Source organism: Staurois parvus, unplaced genomic scaffold (assembly GCF_062004578.1).
Source record: "Staurois parvus isolate SC_StPar_1 unplaced genomic scaffold, SC_StPar_1.0 ptg001726l, whole genome shotgun sequence".
In the NCBI taxonomy this organism is placed as follows: Eukaryota; Metazoa; Chordata; class Amphibia; order Anura; family Ranidae; genus Staurois; species Staurois parvus.
In genome coordinates, this window is record NW_028319522.1 from 80,052 (window position 1) to 100,633 (window position 20,582).

At 42.8% G+C, this 20,582-nt stretch overlaps 2 protein-coding genes and 1 non-coding gene across 5 annotated transcripts in view; 1 reads left to right on the top strand and 2 right to left on the bottom strand.

Moving 5' to 3' along the window:
* IRAG2 (inositol 1,4,5-triphosphate receptor associated 2) overlaps positions 1–6,143 on the top strand; it is a gene marked incomplete at its 5' end in the record, with an annotated part of 68,597 nt that extends 62,454 nt beyond the window's left edge. The window contains 2 exons of the mRNA XM_089663592.1: positions 2,618–2,713; positions 5,573–6,143. Coding sequence (XP_089519718.1) covers positions 2,618–2,713; positions 5,573–5,816 — 340 coding nt within the window. The remainder of the gene's footprint in view (positions 1–2,617; positions 2,714–5,572) is intronic.
* Positions 6,091–20,582, bottom strand: part of DNAI7 (dynein axonemal intermediate chain 7) — a 34,450-nt gene continuing 19,958 nt past the window's right edge. For all 3 annotated transcript variants that reach the window (XM_089663596.1, XM_089663594.1, XM_089663595.1), the window contains 6 exons: positions 18,099–18,262; positions 14,509–14,695; positions 13,422–13,636; positions 11,936–12,100; positions 9,651–9,764; positions 6,091–6,404 (listed from right to left, as the gene is read on the bottom strand). In XM_089663596.1, coding sequence (XP_089519722.1) covers positions 6,135–6,404; positions 9,651–9,764; positions 11,936–12,100; positions 13,422–13,636; positions 14,509–14,695; positions 18,099–18,262 — 1,115 coding nt within the window. In that variant the 3' untranslated portion in view covers positions 6,091–6,134. The remainder of the gene's footprint in view (positions 6,405–9,650; positions 9,765–11,935; positions 12,101–13,421; positions 13,637–14,508; positions 14,696–18,098; positions 18,263–20,582) is intronic.
* On the bottom strand, positions 8,186–8,482 carry LOC149434602 (signal recognition particle RNA). The gene has a single exon (XR_016308649.1).

Here is a 20,582-nt window from a genome sequence, read left to right on the forward strand (position 1 = left end):
AGCCAAATTTATTATTGAATGTACAGAATTTTGCCTTACCCATAATTATTTTACATTCCTTGACCAATTTTACTTGCAAACTAAAGGGACTGCGATGGGAGCGAATTTCGCCCCTTGTTATGCCAATCTCACAATGGGCTTTTGGGAGAAACAATATATACAAATAAACAACCCCTTTGCCAAATATATCATTTTTTTTGGGCGCTATATTGATGACATTTTATTAATCTGGGATGGTGATTTGAACGAATTTTTATCTTTTGTTGCATATTGCAATTCAAACTACCTTGGACTTTCTTTTACTCATGTTTTTAACTCTCAAGATATAATCTTTTTAGACTTGGTTTTGTCAGTCACAGATAATGAAATTTGTAGTACAAATTACACCAAACCCACTAGTGGGAACCCATATCTACACTATTCTAGCTGTCACCATCCAGCCTGGAAAAATAATATTCCCAGTGGCCAATTCCAAAGACTAAGGAAGAACTGTTCAAAATTATGTGATTACCAAGAACAAGGTTCTCTCCTTTCAAAAAAGTTTTCTGAGAAAGGCTATCCCCCTTCCCTTATAAAAAACGCATATACCAAACATAGCGTATTGATAGACCGAACATACACTCAGGCCCGTGACCAGTCTAACTCGGTTAGGTTCATCACTGGTTTCAACACATCACATCGTGATATTACAAACATCATTCGCAAACACTGGCACATTTTACAATTAGATCCTAGATTAGCGCCTAATCTCCCACGCGCCCCACAAGTAACTTTCAAGAGAGCCCGTTGTTTGAAAAACATTCTAGCCCCAAGCAAAATGTCACTGTCCACCTACATAGACAACGGCCCCCTTCCTACATTTGACGACAGAATTGGTATCTACAGATGCAACAAAAGAGGTTGTCTCACCTGTCAGTCCATCACCCATGGTAGATCACAGTTTTTGGACTCCCAGGGCAACAGCTACCACATTCGTCAGTTTATAACGTGTGCAACTGACCACGTCATATACGTTCTCACATGCCCGTGTAAGCTCCTATATGTAGGCCGAACCACACGCCCTCTACGCAAACGCATAGGGGAGCACAGAAGACTTATAAGAGATGGATGCGATAAGCATAGTGTCCCTAGGCACTTTTTGCAATCCCATCAAAATAATTTCAGTCTTCTTGAGGTCTTAGCAATCGAACATATTCCAAAGGGTACATTTACTGACAATGAAAGACTAGCCCGTTTGTGTAAGAGAGAGACGTTCTGGATCTACAAATTAGGTTCTATGACCCCCAATGGTCTCAATGAGGATCTTGAAATCCATAGCATTATTTAACAAGTTTGACTTCTAGTCCCCGGAACTAGGATCCTCCAGTGTGGTTTTTTTTTTTTTTTTTTTTTTTTATTACATACAGTATTGTCTTCTTTTAATCCTTGTTTTTTAATCTGCACTGTCACCATGTATATATTCTGTGCACTCAATTACGAATACATGTTATTACGCATCTATTATATTTATTTAATTATGAACATATGAGCTACCTAATTTGATACCAGGATTGATTTTATTATATTCCTTTTAGTCATACCTTTTATACAGTCATTTTCATATACCTTTGATACAGTCATTTTCATATGCCTAGCATTCACTTCTCCCTACTCCCTTCTTTGCCCATATACCCATAATTACCTCACTGTAAACGCAATTTTTGACATAGCTTCCATGAACCAGCGATGTCATTTTTAACTTGTGTTTTTTTTTTTTTTTGTTTTTTTTTTGTTATTGTATTACCTTTATTTCACTAAAGATGAAAGTATATCATGCTTTCCAATGCTATTGTTTTTATACATATCATTTTTTATAACTTGCAATCTGTACCTTTAAATTTGTATTCAGCATTGCTTCAGGACGAGCCGTCCGCTCTGATTGACACCCCATCCCCTGCTAATTACACTCAGCCAGCCTTCCCTTTAATGGTCTTCTATATAATGGCCGCCGGCCATGGTTACCAGTGACTTGACAAAGCGCAACTGCGCGAAACATGTCGTCTTGGTAACCCCACATATGCTCCCAGCTGAAGCCAACGCCGGACACTGCCTTCGTTTGCCATGGTGACACCACCCAGGACGCTGGTACGCTGACACCACGTGATTTGAAGTCGACAGGAGCATTCTTTGATCTCAGCTCCCCTCAGAGCGGACGGGCCGTCCATTGGAATCACACTGTCCACTTCAGGCTGGTTAATTTTATTATACTTGCTACTTTATCTCACCCAATAAAGATGCACCTCCACTAAGGTGCTTGTCTGAGAGCATTTTCCACAGCGCCTTTTTTTCCAGTTCTCTTTATCATGCATATGATTAACAAGGCAGCAGTGGTGAGCTCATGATTAACTGTTCACATGTTTCCACCTGGAGTGGCCTCTCTGCGCTCATTTGTATGAGTTTTCCTTTTGATTTCCATTGTAGCAGCCCCTTCAAGCTTCAGGAAAGGAGTTAAAATTGTTACTGGGTTCTAGATGGAGATCTATACAGCTCCACTGTTAGAATTGTTGTGTCTAGACTGGAGAAAGCATACGGCTTTAAACACTTTAATTACAATATAAAGGTTGTTTTATGCAAACAGGGATGAGCCCAACACTGAATTAGTGGAAGAAATAAAAGAAGAGAGAGTCCGGAAATTCAGCTTAAAAACGCCATGCCCCACCAAGCCTGAATCCAAGTAAGTGAATCCTGTCCATTAACAGTTATAGAAAATAAAAAAATTGCATTCATCCTATTATTATGGGCAGTAGTAATATATTGCATTATGGCCACTAAAAGTAGCTGAGGAGAATGTCTTTGTAAGAACAGAAGCAATTTACAATGGAATTAGAAATAAATGTAACTAATGACTAAAAAATGTATTCAGGTGACAGGATCACCTCCTGAGTGCCCGATAGTGGCTGTTCTACCACCCTCTGGAAAGCAATCCACCGTGGATCTCTTTTCTGACACGGTAGAGGCTGGAGCCTGTAAAGCCTTCTCGAATACTGTTTCCTTGTTACCATGGAGTGGACGGTTAGGTTGTAGTAGAATTAAGTGTGATGAGCACAGCTGTTATTCTAAGATAAAGATAATGCTGCAAAAAGGAAACTGATGGAAGAAAATATTTTGCTCCCCATTGTTCAGCATGGTCTCGCCCTCCTAGATTCTTCCCTTCAGCTACTCATAACCGTAATTCCGATATCCTCTGACCCTTTTAATCCCTGGACACCCAGAGCTGCTATGTAGTCTGCATAGAGGGGAGTTTAAATTTCTGGATGCGTAGAGCGCAATACATCTTTTAAAATACTTTAAATGGACAGCACCCACCCCCTGCTGCACCCAAGCTTTTATACTTGCCTGGCTATGCTCCCTCACCATCTCCGTACTGCAGACCTTTTGTGTCCGAGCTTAGACGGGGTGATTGGCCACTCGGCGTGAGCACTGTCGCATTGGGTAGGTCATGTGTTCCATCACATTTGGAAGCCCCGTTTCGTTAGTAACTGTTCTGGCATTGTGGGGAGCCAGGTGGGCTAACATCTCTAGTGTGGGGGGGTGGAATATCTGCAGACACTGTTCTTTGTCCTGCATGGATTTCCGTATAACCAACACAGGACATGGCTGAGGATGGGGTTCATGTAACTCAGGGAAGGTGAAAGACAGTAGTAGCCATGCATACATTGTTACTACCAGTGACATATATTTTTGTGTGCAATAAAAGTTGCAGATTACCCCGCTACCTACCAGTGCCATCCAGCTGGGACCTTTTGGTTCCCTTTCCTGCATGGTTTGTGCATTGTTGTTGGTGAAACATTGTTCTGTGCACCTACGGATCCCCCAGTCCTGGTCCATACCCATCTAACTCAAGTTCTAGCAGAGACAGGTTTGTGCATGTGCACACGGGGGGTGGTCTCCAAAACTGCCTTATGCATTCAAATGTATATGTTTGGGTGCAAAGTGCACAGTGAGGCCGCATTTAACCTGCTTTGCCTGTAATGCAGATGCACCTCAATAGGATGTGCTGCATCAAAAGTAATGCGAAGTGAAGCAGATTACATGCAACCCCAAAACTGTCACCCATACTGCACTTCTTAAGAGGACAGCAATGTGCTGAGCAGTGTTTTATGTGTGGGTAAAATGCTGGAAAATTGCTATATTCATAAGTGTCATATTTACAGTAAGCTTTGGCTAACTTCCAGTTTTTGGATGTTAAACACAAATTGGAATGGGAGAATCTTTTTTTTTTTTTGTTTTTTTTTCTTTCTTCTTAAGCTGCTAACAAATTTTAAATAGCGTTGAAACCTGCTAGTAGTTTGTCTACAGTGACACTCAACATTCCAATGCTGCGTTTAACCTCCACAAACTGGAGATTAAAGGTGGTTTGAAGCTGAACAAAGCAAATATTGTCTAAATACAAGAATCATTTGTATTCTTAAATCTTGGTGTGCTTTGTATATTTTTCCAGATCTGTGCAGTAATCCAGTGTGAAATTTACCTCTGTGCAGGAGCTCCCTATAATAAAGACCAGTCACTGCTGCTTTCTCTCCTTGTGCAAAATGACTGGTCTTGTCTCCGCCCCTCCTTTAGTGTTCTTGTTGTACACACTGCTGTCTATAAGCTGAAGTCTGTGTGAACAAGGTCATACTGACTTTTGTATTGTCATTCAGCCTCTCTGCCCCCAGCCTTTTGTGTGAATGGTAGAACTGATACTGTACATACTAAGGTCACCAGTTAACTTGTGTGGGGGGCTCAAGACAATTGTCCTGGGGGGGTAGGATATATGCAGTAAATCTAATTCTCTTCATGGTACTTCCTGTGCAGTCAAATTAGTTAAATACAGTATGTCTGTGAGAGTTCTCATTTATCTGGGTCACGGTATAGCTACTAGTAATTGGTCACGTTCAGCTGGACTTGTTCTGTAATGTTCAAGATGTTTCATAGCATATCCAAGCCACTTCAGTTCTAATGAGTGTTGGGAAGATACCACAGACACCTTAGCCCGCTCACCATTGAATGTGTTAAGTCAGATGTTGATTGTCCAAGAACAGGATAGGAGGATGAAAGTTGTGGAACCACCCTGTTTTAGCTACGTAACCCCATCCTTGGTGTCAGGAAGTCTGCATAGGTGCTAATTCCTCAATCCATATAGTTGAAGTTGTGACTTGTCAATCCACTGGAGTAGACATGTTTTAACTGGCATTGTATGTGGAAAACAAATGGTGGCCATCACACCTGTTCAGGGATGTATGACACAAATGGCCTCTTTCACACATCACTATCTTCAAAAGAATGTCCCTTTTCCTAAAGGTGTAGAAAATCTGCTGAGTCTTGACCTGTAGATTTTGCTGTTCTATGTTGGGCCATTCATTTGTTGAGGTTGTTTTGTTTCCCCATTGTACAGGTCTTTGCAAAACAACCTCTCAACAGACAAATATTTCAAATTTTACATGTCAGCATTGAGCAGCCTCACAAGCTTTACAAATTATTTCAAACATTTTCATAAAACTGTCTGAACTACAGGAAATTCAGCTTTATCCAATGTCCATTGTCTTTCTAGATACAGCCGCGTTTGGTCCTGGACGTCTAACATGAGGCAATCGATAACCAACATCAACAAACCACTGGTGATCTGTATTGTAGCTGCATTTTTATTTGTGACACTTGCTGGTTTCCTGACAGGCCTGTCCTTCCACAGACCGGTAGAAGGAGCCCCTGTTGGTCCTGGTGTCTCGTGGACTTCCATCCAGCAGTTACTGTGGCCATACACCGGGCTCCGGCACAATGGGCCCCCTCCAGTATGATGGCAATGAGGATTTCCAATATTTTAGCAGTTTTTTTTGTAGTGTTTACAACACTTGACCCCCCCCCCCTTTACCCCTGTACAATATTCTGGACAATTGCGCTTTAAAATAATTTATGTGTGTATATATTATATTTTATTATAAGCCATCAAGAGGCTATGAAGGTATCATGATATGTTTTCTACAGGAGACCGCCGACGACTTATTGATGTGTAATATAGAATAATTTGGAGACGGTATGGCGTGTGATTTTATGGACTGGCGTGCACTGCACTGTTTTTACTGCCTGATATTTATTGTGTTAATAAAGTAACATGTTTATGAATATGTCAGCACTTTGGTCATGCTCAGCAGCTGGTAGACACAGTCCACAAACAAGTGATGAGAGTGTTTCAGTCTGTCGATGGCATCAGGACTGGAGCAATCTTTGATCATGTGATAGAGCGTGGAGTGGAACTCGCTGCCATCATAAAGATCTTCTGAGAATGTGTCATCTGATTCAGAGATCTTTAGACGTTGGGTCCTCAGAGTGCTCAACAGGTAAAGGGACCAATCATCCTCATTGGAAGAGTCACGGCATTCTCTCACCTATGAGCACCAGAAAAAAGAGTTAAGTCAAGGAACTGTCTTATAGCAACCTTTTAATGACCAGAGGTGCCCAGACTAAATAAAGCAGCATCGGTACACCTTTTTTTTAACTTGACTAAAACTGAATAATTCACTTATAATAAAATGCCGAGTGTTGAATGCCATTTTTAATATTAAAACATCAGGTAAACTCAATAAACATTCCTCAATAATTATCTTTTGTTATGTATGTGCCCAAGCTCTTATCAGTTTCTCAGTTTCAAAGCTGTTTGTACCAGCTCTCTCAGTGCTGCTTCTCCAAACTTCCAGTCAGGGAGCGGGCACACTGAGTAGGTCATTTGAACAGATCACAAAGGACAATGCAGTGTTAAGCACCTGTCCATTATCTTGGAGGAGTGACTTGCCATACTAGGCTTCAGGGCTTTCTGTGTTGATGTGCACAGTTGGAAATGAATGAAAAATGCACTGGAGTAGACAAAAGGCAGCTTTGTCAGCTCACACTACAGGAAGTTAATTTACTGACTAATTATGCTTTTTTTTTTTTTTTTTTTTTTTTAATTAGAAGCCTACAAATGGACAAAGTTTTTTGTTATAAATTAAATTTAATTTGAGAGCTTATAATTTTTTTTAAAGTATTTTGGTAGCGAGCAGTTTATCATTTATTTTGTGTAAAGTGCAATGTAAGCTGATGCAGTAGCTTTGTTTTGTAAACAAACCCATGTGATTGCAGATATCAACTGTCATAATGGTTAAAGAATTGGGAACCAGTCAGTACAGTTTCCTGACCATTAGTGTGAGACCAGTACTGTCAGCGACTGTGCAGTCTCCGAAGGGAAGCCCATATTGCTGTAAGCTTCTAGTTCTAAAATGAGAAATTGATTGTTCCTTCATAGAGGATCATACCAAGTGCCATGCACCTACAGCAGGGGTGTCCAAACGTTTCAAACAAAGAGCCAGCTTATTGTCCTTCATACTTTAGGAGGGCCAGTTGTGGCCAGTGGGCTTAGAAAATTTACTGGGCCCAGCTTCAGTGAAAATGAACATGGCCTCAGGGTTCATGGTCAGTAGGAGAAAGTGTAGGTCCCCATAATTGGTGTCAGTAGGAGGAATAGTGACATATCATTGGTCTTGGTGGGAGGAATAGAACCCAGTCATTGATATCAATGGAAGAAGTAGTCCCCCATTTTTGGTGTCAGTGGGAGGAATAGTGCCTCTTATCATTGGGAGAAATAGTGCCCCAAGGGCCGGATAAAGGCTATCAAAGGGCCACAGTTTGAAGAACCCTGATCTACAGACTGTGAACTTTGAGTTGTAAAGCAACTGCTTAGTGTGATCAATAAACTTATTGATACTCTGAACATGCTAAGCAGAGAGGAGAGCCCAGGGATGAGTTTATCAGATGGCTGCTACTCCTTCATGACCAATCACAGGTGGCTTTTCCCCTCATATTGATGTACTGATTGTAGACATGTTCCTCTTAATACCTGTTTTTTTGTCTGACCTATTCTCTGGAATCTTCTTTTGAGTACAATCTATGGCTGTCAGGAACAGGACACCAACCTGCATCACTGGATTCTAGCACAAGCACATGTGCGTGTGCTTAGTTCTGCTACTAGAATTGTGTCTGCGCTTTTTTTAGACAGTTGGCACCAGGCACGCCATTAATTCTGGTTCCAGTTACCAAACCAGTCTTTTACCTGACCTGACTCTTCTGTGGCTCTCCTCTGCCTGCTCCAGCGTTGACATTGAGTGTTCTCAGACTGATTTTTTTTTTTTTTTTGTAGAGACTGTCTCCTTGCATTGTCTAGACTTCTCTACACTGGTTATTCACAGGCATGATCCCACTACTGATCGGAACAGAGAATGGGCATTTTGACCTTCTCCATTTCCAACCTGGGCCAGTTCACCCTCCTTAAACCAACCTGGTAGTCCCTGGCTCCCCTAGAGCCACCGTATTGATACTGAACTTAGTGCAGACACCCAATCGACATAGCGCAGGGTAGACCAGAACTCCTGGACTTAAGTAATCCTGACAGCCTCAGCCTCCTGAGTAGGGATTACAGATGCATGCCTCTGACTCATTCTTGCCTGACAATCTAGTACATTGATGCCCGAAAGTTGTTGACCTGGCCTGTCCTTGAACTCTGTCTCTGCCTGCTATATTGGTACCATCTTGCCTGGCTGTTGCTGACCATCTCCTGTCACTTCTAGTTGCTTGACAATAGCACTCATGAAGTTCCACTGACCCCACCATCCATTGGCACTTGTGCCTCTCCTTCTTCCCTGCACACTCTATTCTACCTACAGGAGTAGTAAGAGAGAGGCTGCATTTGCCATCTCAGGCTTCCCATCAAGGTATGTGATAATGGCTGACCCTGTAAAGCCGGCCATAGACCGTTTGAATCCCAGTCGGTTCACCAGGGACTGGCCAAAATTTGAACTATGTATGGGCAGGCTGAATGTGCCCAAGTTGATCTCCTGCCAGGAGAATACAATGGCTCCGCAGGAGGAATTCTCCCCATCAACACTGACTGGTTGCAGGAAAGAATATTGTTCCATCTATGGCCAGGTTAAGGCTACGCTCACATGGCAGGTTATCTGGCAGGTTAACTCACTGGCTGCAACCTGGCATATGGACAAGCTTATTAATGCCACATTTATACCTGTGGTTTCCACTACACCGATTTATATGCGAGAAGATCAGCAGTGATTAGCTGCAGGAGGCAACCTATTGAAAGCAATATGGAGGATGCCAGCTCCCACAGCTCATTGAAGCCACTAACATGTAATTGTTACGCAGCAATTACCTTTGAGTGATCGTCCCTGGATGCATGTCCAGAGCCAATCTCTTGCATGTAATTGCTACATGTCTGCAGGAGCTGACAGTCTTCTATTGCTTTCTATGAGGCTGCCTATCCTTTAAGCTTTCTGGTCTGTTTTCTAGCCTTTGCTTCCCAAGGCATGCTGAGACTTTTTAGGACAGCTGACAAAGTTCAAAAGCTGAGTTATATGCTCATGTTGTAGAGGTCTCTGGTCCCTACTATGGCCCCTGTGTAGTATCTGTGAGGAAGAGGGGCACTAACTACAGCCACTAGATTGCTGCCTGTGAGGAATTTAGGCACTCCCAACTATGTCCCCTGTGTAGTATATATGAGGAAGGGTGAGGGTACACCTGTCTACCTCCTCTTTGCTGATATCTGCAAGGAAAGGAGGCACTTCCAATTAACTCCTCTGTCTAATACCCACCTTCACTATGATCTGTTCATGACTACAATTGTGGTTCCATTTACTCCAGCCAAATGCGAAGGATGGTGACAGAAGTGCCATTTCCCTGTATGCCATTTTCTCTATTTGTTCACTCTGGAAGAAAATTAATGTTGACAATTGATTACATGTTTGTACTGTCACAGTTTGGTTTTTATTTGCTTCTTTTTAATATTCTTCCCCACTTTGCAATATGAATCTCAGACTCATATGATCTGTATTGGACTGTGTATGTATCTCCTGCAACTACGCAAAGGCCGTATCAATAAAGCTGAACTCCAACCTTCCCTTCACATTTGCACAGTTGTACAGGCTTTCCTCCTGTACTGAAGTAGCTTACTTTGACTTCACTGTGCACTGTGAGCGTCTCAAAATGTGCATTAGAAGCTGCAAGTCAGAGCCCATGTCATTTCCTGGATGGAGGATGTCCTGCATCATCTAGCTCTTTCCTCTATAGCAGGGGTCTCCAAACTTTCTAAGCAAAGGGCCAGTTTACTGTCCTGACTTTAGGAGGGCCAGACCAAGGCCATTGGGAGTAGAAAAGGTCCTGACATTGAGAGTAAACATGCCCCACCTTAGGTTTCATTGGGAGGAACTGTGCCCATAATCGTGGTGTCATTGTGAGGAACTGTGCCCCAATCTTGGTGTCATTGTGAGGAACTGTGCCCCAATCTTGGTGTCATTGTGAGGAACTGTGCCCCAATCTTGGTGTCATTGTGAGGAACTGTGCCCCATTCTTTGTGTCATTGGAGGGAATTGTGTCCCATTGTTGGTGTCATTTGTGGGAATTGTGCCCCTTCTTTGGTGTCAGTGGATGAAATAGTGCTCAAGTACCGGATAAAAGTAAACAAAGGGTTGCATCCAGCCCTCAGTCCACAGTTTGGAGACCCCTGGTCTAGAACAGTGGCCGATTGCTGGATGTGGCCTTTTGTTTGAGGAATAAGGGCCACTTAAGTGATTTAGTAAACACACACACAGGTTACAATGAAATTAAATAGTTCATAATTTAGAATAGCATAATGAACATTTTCCTCCTCCAGCTGCTGAATGCTTGCGGGAGGAAGAGGAGAAGCCAGATTTCAGCGGCTGCAGGAGGAAAATGGAGAGGATCGGTTCCTGTATATGCTGACCCCGTTGCCCCTCCTGTCCAAGGATAAAACAGAATGTGACAGAGAGGCTGCAGTGCACTTCCCTGGTTTGAGGTCAAGGTCCACATCAGAGGGCTACAGGTTGGGGCCACTCCACTTCTAAGCAAGGAGCCAGTTTACTGTCCTTGAGGCTTCAAGGGGACCAGAATCTTGCCAGTGGGAGTAGAAAATGCCCCGTCATTGGTTTTAATGGAAGGAATAGTGCCCCATTGTTTGTATGGATGGGAAGAATAATGCCCCATAGTGTTGGTATGAATGGGAGGAATAGTGTCCCATTGATGGTGTCAGTCGGGGGAAATTGTTCCCCATCATTTGTATCAGTTGATGAAATATGCCAGATAAAGGCAGGCAAAGGGTCACATCTGGCCACTGGGCAGTTTGGAGACCACTGCTCTACAGCATGACTGTCCTTGGCCTGTCCATTTTGGATTTCACTTGTTTCAATCTTAGAGGCTCAGCATCATTTCTGTGCATTACCTTTGGCAGTCTGCATACAAATACAGCTGGCTTAGGTATGCCATGCCTCTAAAACAGGGTATGTAATTAAAATGGGAAGGTTTTCTCTAAAAATGTCATTAGCATGTTGAGGTGGGAAAGAAGTCACAGAAGGCAAAAATATAAGCGAATTAGAAATCAGCTTTAAAAATGTCAATGTTTGTCTTCCTTCCACCCACCTAATGCATATGTGTGGCTGTAAAGAGGGTGGATTTTAATGCCCATGCGCCGCACATATGCATCTATGGGTGGCAGAGCTGTTAGACAGCTCATGGTCTGTACAAATCCTCAGAAGTTTGCAGGTCTGGCTCCCAAACTTGTGCCCACTGTGACAGCCTATCATAGTGGTCATGTGATTGCTGATCCCTCCTGCCCCCTGGGTGTTGAAAATCTATTAAAGGGTTGCCACTGCTGGTTGTAAGGTGGGTTATTTCATTTAATATTTGTCAAAACTTTGCATATTTTTGTCTCTTTTTCCCCTCAATCTGCTTAGACATTGCAGCTGTTAACTGGAGCGATATTTATTGTTGAAATAAGACAAACTGCAGCAAAATTAACAGGCAATTAGCGCAGTAACTCTTCACATTGGACTGCATGAAATTGAACAAGTAAAGATATCCGTACCTTTTTATTCACGCTGACATATTTAGTGGAGTCTTCAGCAGGAAAGAAGTTCAGTCCAACTCTTTTCATGGAATCTCTCAGACATAGGGGGCTCATCCACTTCCCAAGTAGAGTGGAGAGATCACCATCGGTACTGGACACCACAGTCAGTCTGCACTGATCATCCTAAATTGAATATGGCAGATCAGTGTCACTACTGCCACCAAAACCCAATCATCTTCTATACAATCAGAAAGTTTTATGTTACTTATAAAAAGCAATGCTGATGCTGTTCTTATATTTTATACACAGTAAAAGCAGCTGCAGTCTTTTTCCTAGGTGTATCTACACTATACTACCAAAAGTACTGGGCCAGCCCTCTAAATCATTTGATTCAGGTGTTCCAATCACCTCCATGGCCACAGGTGTATAAAATCAAGCACCTAGGCATGCAGACTGCTTCTACAAACATTTGTGAAAGAATGGGTCGCTCTCAGGAGCTCAGTGAATTCAAGCGTGGTACTGTGATAGGTTGCCACCTGTGCAATAAGTCCATCCGTGCTACTAAATATTCCACGTTCAGCTGTTAGTGGTATTATAACAAAGTGGAAGCAACTGGGAACAACAGCAACTCAGCCACGTAAAATGACAGAGCGGGGTCAGCGCATTCTGAAGTGCACAGAAGTCGCCAACTGTCTGCAGAGTCAAACATTCCCATAGACACCCTCCTAAACCTTGTGGACAGCCTTCCCAGAAGAGTTTTAGCTGTTATAGCTGCAAAGGGTGGGCCAACTCAATATTGAACCCTACGGACTAAGGCTGGGATGCCATTAAAGTTCATGTAAAAGTAGGCGGCCCAATACTTTTGGCAATCTAGTGTATGTATGAACTGACATATGTATACAAGGAATAGCCTAGTGTCAGGCCTTTAGTACAAACTGACAGATTCTCTGGATAGACTTCTCCCTCCCACTAATACTCATATTCAGAGCTGATGCAAGGATTTTTGTCTACACCAGTGAAGGTTTATTTCGCTGCCCACCCCCCCATTCCTCCCGCCACTCCCTCCCACCACTGTCTACAGCCAGGCTGGTACCTCCTGCATGTTGTGCCTGTGATGTGGTGGGACGCTCCATTCGGAGTCCTGAGTCTAATTCCTTTATAAGCTCTGTGGTGATCTATGGCTATAGCTCACACAGAGTTAATGACCACCTCCCCTCCCCCATGTAAAAGTGTTCAGGTCTGGTGGTCAGCTGTTGAGGCCCAAGATGCATCCTAGAAGGAAGGAGAGAAGGTCACATCCTCCGTACCTGGTGATACCCAGGGATTCAACAGATGCGCAGGACATCAGGAAGTGCAGGAAAATCAGTAGGTGTGTGTGTGTGTTAAGAGGACCTGTTACTTTCCCCTCATTGGGAAAACACCATCTATTCTAAGACCCACTACTAATGACATTGCCACACTAGGTATCACAGTTATACCATAGCACAGCCTATGGGAGCTTTACCTTGATATCGATGTGGATATAAGTGAAAGCAGAGCTGATCATTAGTGACACTTCATTCAGGCCATTAGGCCTCAGCTCCCATGACTCGTACGGCATATTAAGGTAGGCTTCCTGGATTAGTGTGAATGTATGGAAGGCATCCATCTTAAAGGACAGCTGTCTCTGCTCCGTGTTGTAGATTCTGCTCATGATCACATCAGTTTTCCAGTTTTTACCTGAAGAGGACAAAAAATAGAAATGTAATTTATCATAACGGCAGGTTTAGTAAAAGTCCCCACTTTACCTAATTCAACAGCAACATAAATCTACTGGAAAAGAGAGACAGTGCAAACCAAGATTGGCAACATCTTATATTCAGCATTTAAGGGGAATTTTATTATTATTATTTTGTTGCATTTTCATCAAAAAGGACTTTTTTTGAGCTGAAGTTTAATCCTCCCTCCCCCCTCATCAATGTGGTAGTGAAGTTTTCAAATAAAACATTTTTGTTTTCAGGACATATCTTATTTTAAAGCCAGTAAGGTCATCACTAGGTCACTATGCTTCTCTATGCAATGCAGGCAGATAATGGCCAGTAGGAGGGGCTGACAGGGTAGTGTATATAGCTTCCTAAAAACACCAACACTGACAGCCCTCTGCCCTGATGCAAGCAGCGTCACCATGCACCTAAAACATTTTTATGGTAATGGAGAGGAAGAGGGGGGGGGGGGGCTAGGCTTTCTTTTCGCAATATTGTTTTGTAAAAAATATTTTGAGACATAAAGTGCATGTGTAGTTTTGGTTTTGTAGTTTTTGTCCCATTTAAAATGAATGATGTTTCTGGTACAACGCATGGCAAGGGTTTTTTTTTTTAATAACCCCATTAAACAAAAATGTTTCCATCACATCCTCTCCTGACAGGAAATGAGGTTAAATGTACTCGGTGGCAAAGACCATTAAAAACCTGTCAGAGGTTCTAACCCTTCCATACCATCCAAAATGATATAAAAAGGTTTGGCTGGAGTCTGATTTGAATACAGAAGGAATTAGATGTAGCTTTCCTACTTCGAGAAACCAACAAAATGTTAGTTATTAAATTATACATTACTTTCTGGGTCCCATCTCGCCACTTGAGGCTCTTCAAAGAATATCACATCATTTGGGACTGTAATGGAGACGCCAACTGGGGGCGAGCTGAGTCCCTCCATGTCCTTCTCTTGGAGTGATACACCGAGGCTGGTGCTGAGTAAGGACTCCTGGGGGTAGGGCTGCTTTTGAAGACCCCCTTCCATCAACTGCAGGGAGAGAACCAATAGACATTTCATCAACAAAAAGAAAAATCATTTACTGTAAAGAATCCTGTCCTCCACTCATGTATGGATCATCTTTTCTGATTGTACTTTGTTCTTAGAAGTTTATCAGCCAAATCTTAATGTTCGCCTTCCACTGAGACCTCTTAGCCTATTTATAAATTTAGTTGCCTGTCACTGTAGCCTCTCTGAATCTCCTACTACCTACCTTTGATGAGTGGTCCAATGTGTGCAGTAATGTATGCATTTGTGTGATGGGACACCGATAGAAGAATTAGAGAAGCCTAAAGTCAAAATTAAAGGTCTGCTGCCTAAAAAGCCAACATGTTTTGTAGGTCACAACCCCCCCCCCCCCCCTCTTCAGGGCTGACTGTTATACTCACCCCTCCTGGGATCCAGAGCTAGGACCTCTCCAGTGTGCAGTCGCTGGCACCTCTGGATTTCACTTAGAGTGCTGATTCTGTGGCCAAACAGGAGGCAGCCCTCTTATTTATTTATTTATTACAAGTACTTATATAATGCTGTCAATTTACGTATATATATATATATATATACACACACACATACATAGACACATATACTACTCAAAAAAAATTAAAGAAACACTTTTTAATCAGCATATAGCATTAAGACAGTTAAACTCCTGGGATATTGATCTGGTCAGTTAAGTAATAGAGGGGGTTGTTAATCAGTTTCAGCTGCTTTGGTGTTAATGAGATTAACAACATGTGCACTACATGGGCAACAATGAGACGACCCCCAAAACAGGAATGGTTTTACAAGTGGAAGGCCACTGACATTTTTTTCCCTACTCATCTTTTCTGGCTGTTTTTAGTTTTGCATTTGGCTAGGATCAGTGTCAGTACTGGTAGCATGAGGTGATACCTGGACAGTACAGAGGTTGCACAGGCAGTCCAACTCCTCCAGGGTGGCACATCAGTACTTGCCATTACCAGGTTTGCTGTGTCTCCCAGCACAGTCTCAAGAGCATGGAGGAAATGCAATGCAATTTCAGCAAAATGGACTAGCCTGCTGCATAATTGTTTTCACTTTGATTTTTGGGGTGTCTGAATTCAGTCCTTTGTAGGTTGATAATTTTCATTTCCATCAAATGATGGGGCATCCTTACGTTCCTAACATATTACTCAGTCCATATCAGTATAGATATCCAGCAATATATCTATATAATACATTTGCATCAGTCCCTGCCCTCCAGGAGCTTTCAATATCAGGCCCCTAACCCACATTCATACCTATACATGATTGGTGCTGGCTTAATTGAAAGAGCTATGCTTGCTGTATGAGCAGCAGGTTGCTACGCCTAGCTGAGCCCTGTGCTTCTAAGTTTCTGTTTTCACTGTGCCTTCCGTGTTTCAGTGTTCCTCCAATCCTCAGGTCCCCTCAGTCTGCTCCAGTGTACCCCTGTGTCTCCTTGTGTTCCCCTGTCCCTCTAGTGTATCTCTGTGTACACCTGTGCCACCAGCCCACCTCCATGTCTCCATGAGCTACGCCTCCAGTGCCCCCTGTGCGACTCCGTGACTTCTGTGTCTCCAGTGTGCTTAGCAGATGCCTGGCCTGCTACACTCCTCTGACAGTACCAACAGCTACCTGGTCTGTTTATGGAGTGCAGCAGACCTGTGAGTTGCACTGAACTCTTGTAATGAGCGCAATAGGATAGAATATTCGCAGATACCAAAACAGTGATAGGACCAGGGCCACTGTGAACTAAGACTGCTGGCCCCTCCTGACTTTAAAACTTTTTTTTCTACAACACGCACTTTTACTCTTAAAGGAAAGCTCTACTCAGATAAGAATATAGGCTTCCAATGCTGATCTCTTGTTCTGAAAATCTTAGTTGCCTGGAGTCATACTGATCCTGTGGCTTCAATAAATTCCACACCTGCAGGAATTATGCAAATCTGGAATAATGAATTTGAGTGCACACTTACTTTTCTTCCTGCATGCTTTCTCTGGGTCAGTTTCTTAATAAGCATCAAAGCTAGAGACAGCTAGGAAATTGGCGTTTTCCAAAGGACTTCAGCAGTGGCAGCTCCTTATATCTGGCTGCACAATGGTCCTTTATTCATACATCCACATCTTACTGTGTAAGCGGAATTATGGACTCCCTTTAAAAAATAAAATATGTGCTACAGCACTTAGTACATTTGCACTACAGTTTTGTCTTTGTTGAACATATACCTGTTGATCCTGCCAGCAAGGTCCACCCTATGCAGCTTCCTGTGATGGGGTGACAACACTGCTGCACTGACCCTGAATTAAGTGCAGAGTTGTCACTACTCTGTAGGCTGTGGGATGAGAAGATGTTGTAGGGGGTGTGGCTATCAGCATTGTCACTACTGATTCACAAACCTGTAGCTTGTCAGTCTGCACCTAGTCACACCTAGTCCTAATACTTTCTGGATTGACAGCACTGCTTCTTTTGCTGAAACCTTCCCGCTGTGAGCTGCAGTGTCTGGGAGGGAGCATAGGAGACACAAATGAAGGAGGATTTTCCTCAGTCAGGAAAGGTAAAGGAAGTTTTTTTGTTTATTTTTTGAGGTTTGTGTACCATACAGCAATTGGATTTGATACTTTTTAAGATTGTCATATTGAAGCCTTTAGCTGTTATTTAAATAAATAAAAAAGATTTGGAGAAAATGGAGGTAAGTTTAAAGTCATTGTAAAGGCTCAATTTTTTTCAATAGCAACCATGTTATACTTGCCTGCTCTGTGTAACAGTATTGCACAGAGCAGCTCTGAAGCTCCTCTTCTGGGGCCCCGAGCTGGAGCTCTCGGCTCCTCCTCTTCGCCGTGTGCCCCCATAGCAAACCACTAGCAAGGGGACACTTGTGCAGGCTCGATTTCGAGCCAGGCTGTGTGCGTCTATTGAGACAAACAGTATGGCTTTGCTGCACCCCCAACTCCATCCTCACAGAATTTAATGGACAGCAGGAGCCAATGGCTTCTGCTGCTACCTATGAGTCCTGTGAGGAGAGAGAGAGCAGCACCACTGCTTTAGGGCACAGCGCTGGATTGAGATCGGGATCAGGTAAGTATTTAGGGGGGCTGGGGAAGCTGATCAGGGAAAGTTTTTTACCTTAATGCAGAGTAAAAAACCTTTAGCCATTACAATCACTTTAAGTCAGATGTAGAATGAAGGGGAATTTCCCTTTGACTAGCTAACTCCTGCTATGTTCTGCAAAGTTGTGGATCATTTTAATGTAATAAGAAAGATGTGTGTTGACCATAATAAAATAGTAGGGAAAATGTGAAAAATATAAATTCTTTCCATAACATACATAGAGCATTTGCTTTCCACACACAGATCTCCTCTCTATCAGAACTGCAGACTACACAAATGCCATCACTGGTAGAATTACCCTCTCACCTGTACCATGCTCCAGCCATTCACTTGCTTACACTGAGGGGGCAGCACCAGGACATCAAAATAGTAAACTCCACCCAAACTCAGGAACTGACGGAGATCCACTACATCATCCTCCAGTATGTCGTCGGGGGTCAGCTGGTTTTGGACAGGCGATGGTGACTGACCTACACAGTAGAGGATTTATTTAAGGGAGGCTTCCAAATGGCATTTAAAGCTGAACTCAATGAACAGTGAGCATTGTCTAAGTATAAGAGACGTGCCACACATAACCTGGGCAGAGAGCAGAGCTGTTGGTGCGACCCAGCAGTTTTCACCCACTACAGGCTACGTACATTGAATCCAAAGACTGACCATCCCACCTACATATTTGTTGAACAACACAGATTTAGCACTTGATGAATTATTATTGCAGGGATTCAGAAATTTCATAATTTGGTGCAGATTAGGGGAGTTAGAGCATACTGTACATACAGAAGAGTCATAGCTTGCTTGAAAATATATGATTTGCAGTTAACATGGACAGTCTTTTTTAATTTCCCAAAAACTATCTAAAGAACGGATTTTGCTGAATAGTTTTCTTTTGTATTGTGGTACACTATACTGTATGACCAGCAGTCTACACAGACATATAGGGGTTGATTTACTAAAGGCAAATATACTGTGCACTGCAAGTGCAGTTGCTTTAGATCCGAGGGGAAACTCTCAAATGAGGCGAAGCTCTGTTAATTTCTTTCATTCAATCATGTACAAGCAAAAATGTGTTTTTTGTTATTTTCCTTGCATGTTCCCCTCAGATCTAGAGCAACTGCACTTTTAGTACACTTACCGTGCAAAGCCTATTTGCCTTTAATAAATCAACCCCATAGTGTAGTTCAATAGAGGGAAAACAACATTCAAAAAAATCTTCAGATAGTTTTTGAGAAAATAAAAAGACTTTCCATGTTATCTGCAAATTGGGGTGATGTGGTACTCCTATTTGTAGGAATATATAAAAAAAAATATCTAAAATCTACCTGTGTACCTTTGCATCCAAATGTAAGTGAAGATCAGTTTTGGATGGTCAGACCCTCTTATGGGTAAATCTTTGTTTATTGCATTTTAAAGGGTACATATAAAAAGAAGAAAGGAAAAAAAAAAAACATAGCACAGTTTCAATATTTCTTATGATGATACATATATGATATGGGATATGAGCTGGTTACAGCTGGGCTTTAAAATTTCTGTGTAGTGATCCATTAAGGTTCTGTGCATAGAGAGTATGTGTGTCTGAATTGAAGGTGAGAGGTTCAGGTATTCAGTGATGGTCCCATTAACTAAGGGGGTGGTGTGTCATGTTGTGAACATGTAAAGATGAGGGGCATGAGGGTAATAAGTTCAGGTGGGGTGAATGGAGTGTATCCAACCTGGGACAAGACTCATTGCATTGTAGGATATTACTCACAGTTGGCTGATTGAATGGGGGTAGTGGTAAAGGATGTGTAATACACTATATTATCAAAAGTATTGGGGCGCCTGCCTTTACACGCACATAAACTTGAATGGCATCCCAGTCTTAGTCCGTAGGGTTCAATATCGAGTTGGCCCACCCTTTGTAGCTATAACAGCTTCAACTCTTCTGGGAAGGCTGTCCACAAGGTTTAGGAGTGTGTCTATGGGAAGGTTTGACCATTCTTCCAGAAGCGCATTTGTGAGGTCAGGCACTGATGTGGGATGAGAAGGCCTGGCTCGCAGTCTCCGCTCTAATTCATCCCAAAGGTGTTCTATTGGGTTGAGGTCAGGACTCTGTGCAGGCCAGTCAAGTTCCTCCACATCAAACTTATTCATCTATGTCTTTATAGGCCTTGCTTTGTGCACTGGTGCGCAGTCATGTTGGAACAGGAAGGGGCCATCCCCAAACTGTTCCCACAAAGTTGGGAGCATGAAATTGTCCAAAATGTCTTGGTATGCTGACACTTTAAGAGTTCCCTTCACTGGAACTAAGGGGTCAAGCCCAACCCCTGGAAAACAACCCCACACCAAAATCCCCCTCCACCAAACTTTACACTTGGCACAATGCAGTCAGGCAAGTAACGTTCTCCTGGCAACCGCCAAACCCAAACACGTCCATTGGATTGCCAGATAGAGAAGCGTGATTGGTCACTCCAGAGAACACGTCTTCACTGCTCTAGAGTCCAGTGGCGACGTGCTTTACTCCACTGTATACAATGTTTTGCATTGCACTTGGTGATGTAAGGCTTGGATGCAGCTCCTTGGCCATGGAAACCCGTTCTATGAAGCTCTCTATGCTCTGTTGTTGTGCTAATCTGAAGGTCACACAAAGTTTGGACGTCTTTAGCTATTGATTCTGCAGACAACTAGCAACTTCTGCGCACTGTGCGCTTCAGCATGCGCTGACACCGCTTTGTCATTTTACGTGGCCTACCACTTCATGGCTGAGTTGCTGTTGTTCCCAGTTGCATTCCTAGGTGCTTGATTTTATACACC